This window comes from Styela clava, chromosome 6 (assembly GCF_964204865.1).
Source record: "Styela clava chromosome 6, kaStyClav1.hap1.2, whole genome shotgun sequence".
In the NCBI taxonomy this organism is placed as follows: Eukaryota; Metazoa; Chordata; class Ascidiacea; order Stolidobranchia; family Styelidae; genus Styela; species Styela clava.
In genome coordinates, this window is record NC_135255.1 from 7,460,745 (window position 1) to 7,473,411 (window position 12,667).

At 32.8% G+C, this 12,667-nt stretch overlaps 2 protein-coding genes across 2 annotated transcripts; one reads left to right on the forward strand and one right to left on the reverse strand.

Annotated features, from left to right (window-relative positions):
* Positions 1 to 239: 239 nt before the first annotated feature.
* On the reverse strand, positions 240 to 11,552 carry LOC120331456 (uridine diphosphate glucose pyrophosphatase NUDT14-like). The gene is made up of 8 exons (XM_039398539.2): positions 11,397 to 11,552; positions 3,005 to 3,114; positions 2,788 to 2,831; positions 2,295 to 2,359; positions 1,623 to 1,685; positions 1,059 to 1,230; positions 799 to 865; positions 240 to 453 (listed from the first exon to the last, which is right to left on the reverse strand). Exons 2-8 carry the CDS (start codon positions 3,086 to 3,088, stop codon positions 277 to 279), a joined length of 672 nt encoding a protein of 223 aa, XP_039254473.2. The 5' UTR covers positions 3,089 to 3,114; positions 11,397 to 11,552; the 3' UTR covers positions 240 to 276.
* Positions 11,553 to 11,561: 9 nt separating this feature from the next.
* LOC120331457 (L-rhamnose mutarotase-like) lies at positions 11,562 to 12,667 on the forward strand. Its single transcript, XM_039398540.2, has 2 exons — positions 11,562 to 11,819; positions 12,370 to 12,667. The coding sequence occupies exons 1-2, from the start codon at positions 11,562 to 11,564 to the stop codon at positions 12,499 to 12,501; spliced, it is 390 nt and encodes a 129-aa protein (XP_039254474.2). The 3' UTR covers positions 12,502 to 12,667.

The following is a 12,667-nucleotide window of genomic DNA, read 5'->3' on the forward strand; positions in this document are numbered from 1 at the left end:
ACGTGGTTGCCACGACCCTCGCTCTAAATTATTTCGTCCGTATTTCCCATTGTATCAGCGCGCGCCACTATATAGATGTTAAGTATGTGTTGCAAGCGTCCCAAATAATTAGAATCTGATAAGGGGTGGAGAGGGCTTCAGCCACCATAAATGAAAACCCTACCGCCGTGACGGCTGTTTTACCAACCCTCGACCTATATGATTTTCTTTTTTCGAATACAATACAACAACAGCAACTATCTGGAATTCCGATAATTGTTATTCAGAAAATTAATACTATGAAGACTGTAAATATTGACGCTTATTAGCTAAAAACCACATGAGTGCAAATAAACAACCGCTCGGACGATTCAAGGAAGAGTGATCATCAATGAATTCCTGGATATTTGCAACTGGAAGATGGTAAGTTTCAATCATTTCACCTTCAGATTCCAAGCCTCCTCCTTTATGAACCTGAACGAATAGGTAGGCGGCATATATCTCAGGTCTACCGTGTTGCTGTCATGTCTCAATGCATTTTTAATTGGCATGTTATTGAGTATTGAGACAAGACAAGATTAGCACACCTTGCCAAGCAATTGTGATACCATGGTGCCACTGTTTAACAAAACAGGAGGAGCCGGTTTTAAACAAGGAGGAAATTTGTGTGGAAACTACATTCAAACAATTTTCTGGAAATTACAGATTCAGTTAAGGCAATATGATATGAAAATGGCAAATTATTAGTATATTTCATCGGTAAACTTTATTATTTTGACACATGAGAGAGACGCCGAGATTGTCCATGTTATTAAATACCTCCATTTCTTCTGTCACTTCAGCATAAAACAAAGACTGTACATTTCCATGTGTTCCAATCCCAGACCTAAAAAAGAAAAATTTTGCTTAAAAAAAAGTCTTTGTTACTCCCTTGTAGTAATTCCTGAATAGTGGCCCAACACACTAAAATCTAGCTCCCTTATAAAAAGAAAGCTGTTTTCTGATTCAAAATGAGAATGCTTGACCCCAATCACTCAACAATAGTTGCAAGTTGCAATAATTCGATCATTTTCCATTACCTGTATTTTGTAATCAATATTAATTTTTCTACAGGAACATCATATCCAGTTTCTTCCAGCACCTCCATGGCTGCAAGTTCAGCTGGACTTTTCCCATTTTTGTCAGCAATTCCTGCACATAATTCGTACATTACACCATTGCTTGCTGGATATTCTTTAGCAATGTCAAATACTGGAAGAAATAATGGAATGGTATTTTTACAATCAGAAGAAGATGCGGTGAAAATACTCAACAAAATTAGTGAAAAGATTTATTCAAGTCATGCTATACAGTTACATAAATGTATTACCAGAAATGTTCCGTTTAACCAAATTTTACAAAATTTTGTTTTGAGTTAGAATACACAGGTTCACTCTAGAAACGCCTATCATTGCTCTTAAATCCTGACATATGAATCTACAAAAACATAGTATAATGGGAAGTAGTTAGTCCCGCATAAACCCAAACAATAGGACATGAAAAGACTTCTCATGTTTTTAATAGGGATCAATTAGCCAGCAAAGGGAAGAATTGTGAGAGGCTAAGTTTGTCCCATTTCAGTATGAATATATAAAAGTACGTACATGTCTTTTCTGTGTTTTTCTCAAGATCATCAAATTTCCTGTGACAATCATGCATGTAGACAGCTGCAAAATAATTTTGATATAATGACACTAATAAGGACAATGCAATAAGTTTAATTATTATGTTTATAAAAATATAGGTATATGGAAATAATCAGCATTGAATCACAGGTGTCTTGAGATATGAATTACTTTATGAAGGTTCAACAATGGTTTGTACATTATTAGATTAGGCACTTTGAAGTATTTCACCAGTATTGAGGGCACCAAACTCAGCCTAATGTATTTCAAATAAATGAATACTGCATGATTAATGATACATTATTTAGAATGAAATCATCTTTATAGGTATGTATGTATATCTTAACACTTGAAAGATTAATATTCAAAAAATAACTCCACATTTTAAAGTTGGTTTGAAGATTCATACTGTCAGACCTAGGCTAAGGTGCAATGTGTTACCATGTGAACTTTTTCAACTAAAATTCATTTGATGTGGGCCAAAATTGAAGGTACAGTAACTAAGAATTCAATTATTTCAAAATTAAAGGCATATTGTATATTAAAGGCATAACAAAAGTGATGCAAATCAATTAATAATTATGCAACCTTCCCCTCAAAAATCATCTAAATAAGAGAGCGCAGCCAAATTTAAAGACCAGAGTGACCCACCTGGTCTGAATTGTTTCACCATGACAATGCAATTCAATGAGACATTGTATATCAGGATAGCAACACTAAATTAAAAAAAACACTGCTTATATTGTCATGAATATGTTTACAATCAGTCAATGATCAATAATTCTGACATTTCAAAACTTAGTTAAACAATGGGATGTTAGGATATGTAATATTGATTAGGTAATTTAAAGTTGGTATGAAATGAACTTTTTTTTCTGAACTATAATTATTCTGAAAACGTATAAAAAATGGGAAATAATTCCTGAGAGAAGCCTCTCCAAACAAAAACTGAAGATACCACTAAATATGGGTCATACCAAATTATATATTCCCATACAGCTTTGTAATAAGCTATTCCACAAAGATTTACAAAACACATGTGCTCCAAATTTACAATGCCAACCATCAGGATATATTTAGATTTTAAAAATAAAATCTACCTGACTGATAGTTACAGTAATGCTCATGCAGTCATGTCACCCACCTGTCATGAACTCTGATGTAATCCCATTTTTTCTTTACACCGTCCTGCCAATATAATAAATTGAATTTCTTCATCTAACATGCTTGAATTTGAATAAAATAAGCACCATAGGTACTCAGATAATGCAGTAGTCTGGTAGTGATATTTGGGTAGAAAAGTATGAATAAACATAAAAATGGTTAAACACAGAAATAACAAGAAATATAAACAAACTGACCTTCTGAGAATATATAACTCTCATTGGCCGTATGTATACAGACTCTTCCAATATATGAGTGGAATGCAACTCTACTTCATCCATATATTGGTTGTATGTAAAAATTACAACCTCAAAAAAATACCTCTGTGAAGCTTAGCAGCAAAACACGAAATTGTGACTGACAGAATCGCAGAAAATACCCACGCGTAAAATTAAATGTTCCCAATGATTTTTAAAAGAAAGTGTATATTTTGATTAGTTTTACAATAGCAATTAAAGCAAAACAATCATTAACTACACTCCTCACATTATTTATATATAGTAAACAAGCTAAAGCGCCTGTTACAGTGCACAAAATTTTTTTATAATTCTTTGAGAGATGTTTAAAAATGACTGAATTTTCGTCGTGTAACATGGTCGTTTCATGAAAACCTCCAATAAAGGCAGCATTGCAACATCATTGGTGAAAAGTAGAAACCTCAAAGATTCGATTTCAATATGTCAGAACAGTCTCAGCACGTTTTGACTTGACCATATATAATACTAAACATAGCGTATATTCTTCAATTTTTTAAACAATGTATATACAACAAATTTGAAACTGATTTTGTATTTCAACTAAATTAACTTGATAGTTCACCAAAGAAGATATTTTTCTCTTTGTCACACAACAATAATCCACTTCATTAAACTTAGAATAAGTTAAGGAAAGTCTGAAATACCGAAAAAATATTTACGCCCTCTTGTGGATTCTTTGATAAATTTCACAAAATTATCGTTTTTGAAAGGGCGATTTTAATATGTCAGAACAGTAGCATCATGTTTTAACTTGGCAATACATGATACCAAACATAGCATATAATTTTCAATTTTATTAACTATGTAGACGTAACATATTTAAAAACGGTTTGGTATTTCAACTAAATTTACTGGATATTTCATCAAACACTTTTCTCTCTTGGCCATATATCACAACTGTACGTTCATTAAACTTGGAATAAGTGGCAAATCTAAAAATAACAAAAAATGATTTCACGCCCTCTTGTGGATTTTTTTCGGAATTTCAAAAAAATATCGTTTTTGAAACGGCGATTTCTCAAAAACCACCAATAAAGGCACCACTACGACACATTCGGAGAAAAGCAGAGACCTTATAGATTTGATTTTAATATGTCAGAACAGTAGCAGCACGTTTTGAGTTGGCCATATATAATACCAAACATAGCGTATATTTTCAATTTTATTAAAAAATGTAGATGTGACATATTTAAAAACGGTTTGGTATTTCAACTAAATTTACTAGAAAATTCATCAAATACTTTCTTCCCTTGGGTATACAACAAAACTGTACGTTCATCAAACTTGGAATTAGTGTGCAAATCTTAAAATGCCAAAAAATGATTTGACGCCCTCTTGTGGATCCTTTTCGAAATTTCGAAATATTATCGTTTTTGAAAAAGACGATTTCTCAAAAACCGCCAATAAAGGCAGCACTACGACACATTCGGAGTAAAGCAGATACCTTATAGATTTGATTTCATTATGTCATAACAGTAGCAGCACGTTTTGACTTGGCCATATATAATACCAAACATAGCGTGTATTCAAACTTTTATAAACAATGCAGACGTAACATATTCAAAAAACGTTTGGTATTTCAAACAAATTTACTAGATAAATTATCAAACATCTTCTTTTCTTGGACATACATATATACTGTACGTTCATTAAACTTGGAATAAGTTGCGGAAAGTATAAAATACCAAAAAGCATTTTACGTCCTTTTGTGGATTATTTTCAAAATTTCAAAAAATTATCGTTATTGAAATAGCGATTTCTCGAAAACCGCCAATAAAGGCAGCATTACGACACATTTGGAGAAAAGCAAATACCTTATAGATTCGATTTTAATAAGTCAGAACAGTAGCAGCACGTTTTGAGTTGGCCATATATAATACCAAACATAGCGTATAATTTTTAATTTTATCAACTATGTAGATGTAACATATTTAAAAACGGTTAGGTATTTCAACTTAATTTACTGGATAATTCATCAAACACTTTTCTCTCTTGGTCATACATCAAAACTGTATGTTCATTAAACTTGGAATTATTGTGCAAATCCTAAAATGCCAAAAAATGATTTGACGCCCTCTTGTGGATTATTTTCGGAATTTCGAAAAATTATCGTTTTTGAAAGGGCGATTTCTCAAAAACCGCCAATAAAGGCATCACTACGACACATTCGGAGTAAAGCAGATACCTTATAGATTTGATTTCATTATGTCATAACAGTAGCAGCACGTTTTGACTTGGCCATATATAATACCAAACATAGCGTGTATTCAAACTTTTATAAACAATGCAGACGTAACATATTCAAAAAACGTTTGGTATTTCAAACAAATTTACTAGATAAATTATCAAACATCTTCTTTTCTTGGACATACATATATACTGTACGTTCATTAAACTTGGAATAAGTTGCGGAAAGTATAAAATACCAAAAAGCATTTTACGTCCTTTTGTGGATTATTTTCAAAATTTCAAAAAATTATCGGTATTGAAATAGCGATTTCTCGAAAACCGCCAATAAAGGCAGCATTACGACACATTTGGAGAGGAGCAGATACCTTATAGATTCGATTTTAATAAGTCAGAACAGTAGCAGCACGTTTTGAGTTGGCCATATATAATACCAAACATAGCGTATAATTTTTAATTTTATCAACTATGTAGATGTAACATATTTAAAAACGGTTAGGTATTTCAACTTAATTTACTGGATAATTCATCAAACACTTTTCTCTCTTGGTCATACATCAAAACTGTATGTTCATTAAACTTGGAATAAGACGGCGAATCCTAAAATAACAAAAAATGATTTGACGCCCTCTTGTGGATTTTTTTCGAAGTTATTAAAAAAATATCGTTTTTGAAAGGGCGATTTCTCAAAAACCGCCAATAAAGGCAGCACTACGACACATTCGGAGTAAAGCAGATACCTTATAGATTTGATTTCATTATGTCAGAACTGTAGCAGCACGTTTTGACTTGGCCATATATAATACCAAACATAGCGTGTATTCAAACTTTCATAAACAATGCAGACGTAACATATTCAAAATACGTTTGGTATTTCAACTAAATTTACTAGATAAATTATCAAACATCTTCTTTTCTTGGACATACATATATACTGTACGTTCATTAAACTTGGAATAAGTTGCGGAAAGTATAAAATACCAAAAAGCATTTTTTGTCCTTTTGTGGATTATTTTCAAAATTTCAAAAAATTATCGTTATTGAAATAGCGATTTCTCGAAAACCGCCAATAAAGGCAGCACTACGACACATTTGGAGAGAAGCAGATACCTTATAGATTCGATTTTAATAAGTCAGAACAGTAGCAGCACGTTTTGAGTTGGCCATATATAATACCAAACATAGCGTATAATTTTTAATTTTATCAACTAACGGTTAGGTATTTCAACTAAATTTACTGGTAATTCATCAAACACTTTTTCTCTTGGTCATACATCAATACTGTACGTTAATTAAACTTGGAATAAGTTGTGAATTGTATAAAACCACATAAAATGTCTTACGCCCTATTATATTTTTTTTCAATTTTCTAAACATACCGTTTTTGGAGTGACGAATTCTTGAAAACCGCCAATAAAGGCATCATTACGACACATTCTGAGAAAAGCATATACCTTATAGATTTAATTATATTATGTCAGAACAGTAGCAGCTCGTTTTGATTTGGCCATATATAATACCAAACATAGTGTATAAATTTCAATTTTATAAACAATGCAGACGTAACATATTTAAAAACGGTTTGGTATTTCAACTAAATTTACTCGATAAATAATCGAATATATTTTTCTCCTGGTCCTAAATCAATATTGTACTTTAATTGAACTTGGAATAAGTTGCGGAAAGTATAAAACAACAAAAAATTATTTTACGGATCCTTGTGGATTCTTTTCATAATTTAAAAAAATTTCGTTTTTGAAAGGGCGATTTCTCGAATACCGCCAATAAAGGCAGCACTACGACACATTCGGAAAAAAACAAATACATTTTGAATTCCATTTCACTGTACTAGAACAGTAGCTGCACGATTGACTCCGCCATACGTAATACCAAACATATCGTAAATTTCCCTTCTTTTTTACATTTATTCTCACATTCGCTGATACACCTTGTTCTCTTAGATAGACATTCAAGCATGGTTGTGAACATTGCCTTCTTTCGCAATTTCGCAAGTTATTTGTAAGTTTCCCGCCGTGTTTCAAAAAAATAGGTTTGGATGAAGTGTTTTAATCGTTATCATGTCTTCCGATGAGCTTAAGTTTGATTGCAATAAAAAAAGTGCGTTCTGGAAAGATAGCGATTGACTAGGGATAGGCTAAAATGATCCATCATTACTTGTAACCGATTCGTGGTTTTATATTTTAATGAAAATAATGACTTAGAGCTCGTAAATTAGTTTATAAGCGGCATATCTCCAAAACAATTCGAAAAAGGGCCTCCAAAATGTTGCAATAGCTAAGTAGAGATATAATTTCAAGATCAAGAGTCGGGTGAATATCTATTTCACACCAGACAATTTCATGCCCTCTCGTGGATAAGAAAAATTATAGTGGTAATTGGACTCCTTTAAACAGCCAATAAAGGCATCAATACCAAACATTCGAAAAAAAGAATAACACTTTAGATTCAAGTTACGAAAGAACAAGAACAGCAACTTTTGTTATGACCGTATATATGTATAATACCAAATAAACAATTTATTTTTTAACCTTTGAGCAAACGTAGCCTATTCCTCATTACCTATACCCATTAGAGAGTATGTCGTAAATGGAATGACTCAGCAACTTTTTTTTAAAATATCGTGTAATTGCACATTTATCACATTTGTTATGAGTTGCATTAAACGTAGTATCACAAAATGTTTTAATGCCGTCTCGTATAATATTTTCAAAATTACCAATTATTGAAAATCATTGCTATCAAAGGGCTGATTTCTCGAAAACATGAAAATAAAGGTAGCACTACATACCACACACGCACTACAGAAGAAGAACACCTATATGTTTGATCATACATCATGGTGGAATAGCAGCACGACATGGCCATACCTAATACCGAACATAAGATATTAAATTAAGCATTCACAGTGGAATATCAGCGCGCATTTGAGAATCACCACGCGACCCATATTTCAATGCGCGTTATTTTATACTTTCCGCAACTCATTCCAAGTTCAATGGACGTACAGTATATATGCATGTCCAAGAGAAAAAGATGTTTGATAAATTATCTAGGAAATTTAGTTGAAATACCAAACCGTTTTTAAATATGTTACGTCTGCATTGTTTATAAAAGTTTGAATACACGCTATGTTTGGTATTATATATGGCCAAGTCAAAACATGCTGCTACTGTTCTGACATAATGAAATCAAATATATAAGGTATCTGCTTTTCTCCGAATGTGTCGTAGTGCTGCCTTTATTGGCGATTTTTAAAAAATCGCTTTTCAAAAACGATATTATTTTGAAATTCCGAAAAAAATCCACAAGAGGGCGTAAAATGATTTTTTCGGTATTTCCTACTTTCTGCAACTCATTCCAAGTTTAATGGACGTACAGTATGTATGTATACCAAAAGAAAATGATGTTTGATAAATTATTTAGTAAATTTAGTTGAAATACCAAACGGTTTTTAAATATGTTACGTCTGCATTGTTTATAACATTTTGAATACACACTATGTTTGGTGTCATATATGACCAAGTCAAAACGTGCTGCTACTGTTCTGACATATTGGAATCAAATCTATAAGGTATCTGCTTTCCTCTGAATGTGTCGTAGTGCTGCCTTTATTGGAGGTTTTTGAGAAATCGCCCTTTCAAAAACGATAATTTTTCGAAATTCCGAAAAGGATCCACTAGAGGGTGTCAAATCATTTTTTGGCATTTTAAGATTTGCACACTAATTCCAAGTTTAATGAACGTACAGTTTTGATGTATGACCAAGAGAGAAAAGTGTTTGATGAATTATCCAGTAAATTTAGTTGAAATACTTAACCGTTATTAAATATGTTACATCTACATAGTTGATAAAATTGAAAATTATATGCTATGTTTAGTATTAAATATGGCCAAATCAAAACGTGCTGCTACTGTTCTGGTTTAGTGAAATCGAATCTTTAACGTATCTGCTCTTCTCCAAAAGTGTCGTATTGCTGCCTTTATTGGCCATTTTCCGAGAAATCGTCACTCCAAAAACGGCATGTTTGGGAAATTGAAAAAATTATATATAGACTGTAAGACATTTTTCACTGTTTTATACAATTCGCATCTTATTCCAAGTTTAATTAACACACAGTATCGGTGTTTGAAAAAGTAAGAAAACGGAATATTACGATATTAGGTGAGTTTATTTGAAATACCAAACCTTTTTAAAATATGTGAACATCTACGCTATTCAAATAATTGAGATATATGCTATGTTTGGTATTATAAATGGCCAAGTCAAAACGTGCTGCTACTGTTATGGTATAGTAAAGTCGAATCTAAAAGGTATTTGCTTTTTTCCGAATGTGTCGTAGTGCTGCCTTTATTGGCGGTTTTCGAGAAATCGTCCTTTCAAAAACGATTATTTTTCGGAATTCAGAAAAATACCCATTAGAGAAAGCGTAAAATGTTTTTTTTATATTTTAAACTTTCCCAATTAATTCTTAGTTTAATAAACGTACAGTATTCATTTGTAACAAGGAGAGAAATATATTTGATCAATTTTCCAGCAGCTTCAGTTGAAATACAAATCCATCTTAAATTTGTTACGTCGACATTGTTTATAAAACTGAGAATACACGCTATTTTGGTATTATATATAGCCAAGTCAAAACATGCTGCCACTGTTTTGTTATAGTGAAATCAAATCTATAGGGTATATACTTTTCTCCGAATGTGTCGTAGTGCTGCCTTTATTGGCGGTTTTCGAGAAATTGCCCTTCCAAAATCGATAATTTTTCGAAATTTTGAAAAGAATCCACGAGAGGGCGTAAAATGTGTTTTTGGTATTTTATACTTTTCTTCTGCAACTCATTCTAAGTTTAATAGACGTACAGTATTAATGTGTGACAAAGAGAAAAATATATATTTTATCAATTGTTCAGCAAATTTAGTTGACATACAATTCCTATTTAAATTTGTTTCGTCCACATTGTTCATAAAATTGAAAGAGTATACGCTATGTTTGGTATTATATATGGCAAAGTCAAAACGTGCTGCTACCGTTCTGACATAATAAAATTTAATCTATAAGGTATGTGCTTTTCTCTGAATGTGTCGTGATGCTGCCTTTATCGGCGGTTTTTGAGAAATCACCAATCCAAAAACGATAATTTTCGAAATTCTCAAACTAATTCAAGGGGGTGCGCAAAATTTTTTTTATTATTACTTTATACTTTCTGAAACTTATTCTAACTTTAATAGACGTACAGTATTGATGTGCGACAAAGAGAAAAAGATATTTGATCAATTATCCTGCAACTTCAGTTGAAATACAAACCCTTTTTTAATATGTTACGTACCTTTGTTTTGTTTGCTATGTTTGGTATTATATATGGCCAAGTCAAAACGTGCTGCTACTGTTCTGGCATAATAAAATCGAATCTATAATGTATGTGCTTTTATCCGAATATGTCGTAGAGCTGCCTTTATTGGCGGTTTTCGAAAAATCGCCATTTTAAAAACGATAATTTTTTGTAATCCAGGACAGAATCCACTAGGAGTCGCAAATGTTTTTTTGCTGTTTTATACTTCCCGCAACGTATTCCAAGTTTAAAAGATGTACAGTATTAATGTGTGACAAAGAGAAAATGATATTTTATCCATTATCTAGCAAATTTAGTTGAAATACAAAATCAATTTTAAATTTGTTACGTTCATGCCGTTATTAAAATTTAGATTACACGATATGTTTGGTAATATATATGGTCAAGCCAAAACGTACTGCTACTGTTCTGTTATAGAAAAATCGAATTTATAGGGTATCTGCTTTTCTCCAAATGTGTCGTGGTGCTGCCTTTATTGGCGGTTTTCGAGGAATCGAGGTTCCGAAAAGGATAATTTTCCGAAACTTTGTATTTGCGGAATACCTGAAAATTCATTTTTCCCTTAGTTAGTCTTTTTTTAAACACTATTTTCTTGTTAAATTTAGTGTAATTATTCAGTTAAAAGATTTTTCATCTATTTTCGTGCCAATATTATATTTTGATCAGCATTTTCAATTTTCATATTTACCTATAAGTGAACACTATATGCGCGTGGAACCTATATTTATTGTGTAAAAATATTCTGGCTGAAAGTGCTGCTAGCTTCACAGTGGTCCTCAAAATGTTGAAAATTTTATTTGTGCTTGTCACGCCTGATTTCACTACAGTCAACTAATTGGTGGCCGAGTGTTTGCTCGAGTACTGCGATACGCTGTTTGCCTTGCTGCAGTCTTTTACAGTTTCTCCTACAAGTTTGAAAGAAATAAGCTGCGATACGGTATGGATGCGAGGAAACCTGTTCGGTATGGGGGTGTGATTTATGTAAACGAGGAAAAATTGGAAGAATATAAAAAATTACATAGCGCAGTATGGCCTGCAGTTTTGGACCGACTAGCAAAGAGCAACATACGAAATTTTACGATCTACTTCTGCAAAGAACTCGGTGTTTTGTTTTCGCACATGGAATATATTGGCGATGACATTGAGAAAGATAAAGCTGCCATAGCAGCTGACCCGACAACTAAAGAGTGGTGGAAGGTGAGGGGTGCACTTGATTTTATTGTAAACTAATGAGATATTCACCGTATCTAGCTAGAGTTCCACGCAACAAACTCGCGCATGGAGAGATGTTTTTCATGCAAATTTTCACAGAGCGAGGAGCCGTTTAGATAATTTCAGTTGATCCGCGTAGTGTGGATTTGCCACATAGACTCCATAGTGATAGTATGAAAGTCATATTAGGGATGGCGACTGTGATATTTTTTTATTATTGCTGTATTTGTTTATCTATTTTCAAAAGTTTTTTCTTGTAGGTAGCTTAATTCAGAGTAAAACTGCCTTTATGTCTGTAGACTTGAATAATATTGTTTATTTCAATACTATCTTATGAATAAAAACTAGGAATAGCAAAATGCCGTCGGTGTGTGTCAAATTAGGGATGACGGAATGTGCTCGATGCGTGAATCTCATTTCACAGCAAGAGTGAGTTGATTCTGGCTGTATAATATGCTCCGGTAGACGAATTTAGAGTTAGACCATGTACGAAGGTAATACATGCTCCTGTGACTTCCTGTTATTCAATTTTCAGGTTTGTGAACCATGTCAGAAGCCTCTACAATGGGATGGGCCACCGCCGTCACAAGGGGGAACTGGAGGCGACTGGTGGGCGCCACTGGAGGAGGTCTTCCACGACAACCACACTCCAACGTCGTACACCTGATTCTGCATAGCTTAAATGCGGCTTCTTACGAAGACTTTAATATATTGTATTCAAATCATCGAGACGCCATATGCAATTGTATTTTTCTGATCCATTCTCCTATTAATGAATGTTATACAATACTGCTACATACTTTCAATGATAACAAATAAATTTCGCAAATTCA

Excerpts from the sequence above, each read along its gene's own strand:
- LOC120331456 (XM_039398539.2), bottom strand. The coding sequence starts at position 3,088 with ATGGATGAAGTAGAGTTGCATTCCACTCATATATTGGAAGAGTCTGTA. Across the intron at positions 1,231-1,622 it reads GAAAAACACAGAAAAGACAT|TATTTGACATTGCTAAAGAA; the intron begins GTACGTACTTTT and ends TATTTCTTCCAG. Across the intron at positions 454-798 it reads AAGTGACAGAAGAAATGGAG|GTTCATAAAGGAGGAGGCTT; the intron begins GTATTTAATAAC and ends CTATTCGTTCAG.
- LOC120331457 (XM_039398540.2), top strand. The coding sequence starts at position 11,562 with ATGGATGCGAGGAAACCTGTTCGGTATGGGGGTGTGATTTATGTAAAC. Across the intron at positions 11,820-12,369 it reads CAACTAAAGAGTGGTGGAAG|GTTTGTGAACCATGTCAGAA; the intron begins GTGAGGGGTGCA and ends TTCAATTTTCAG.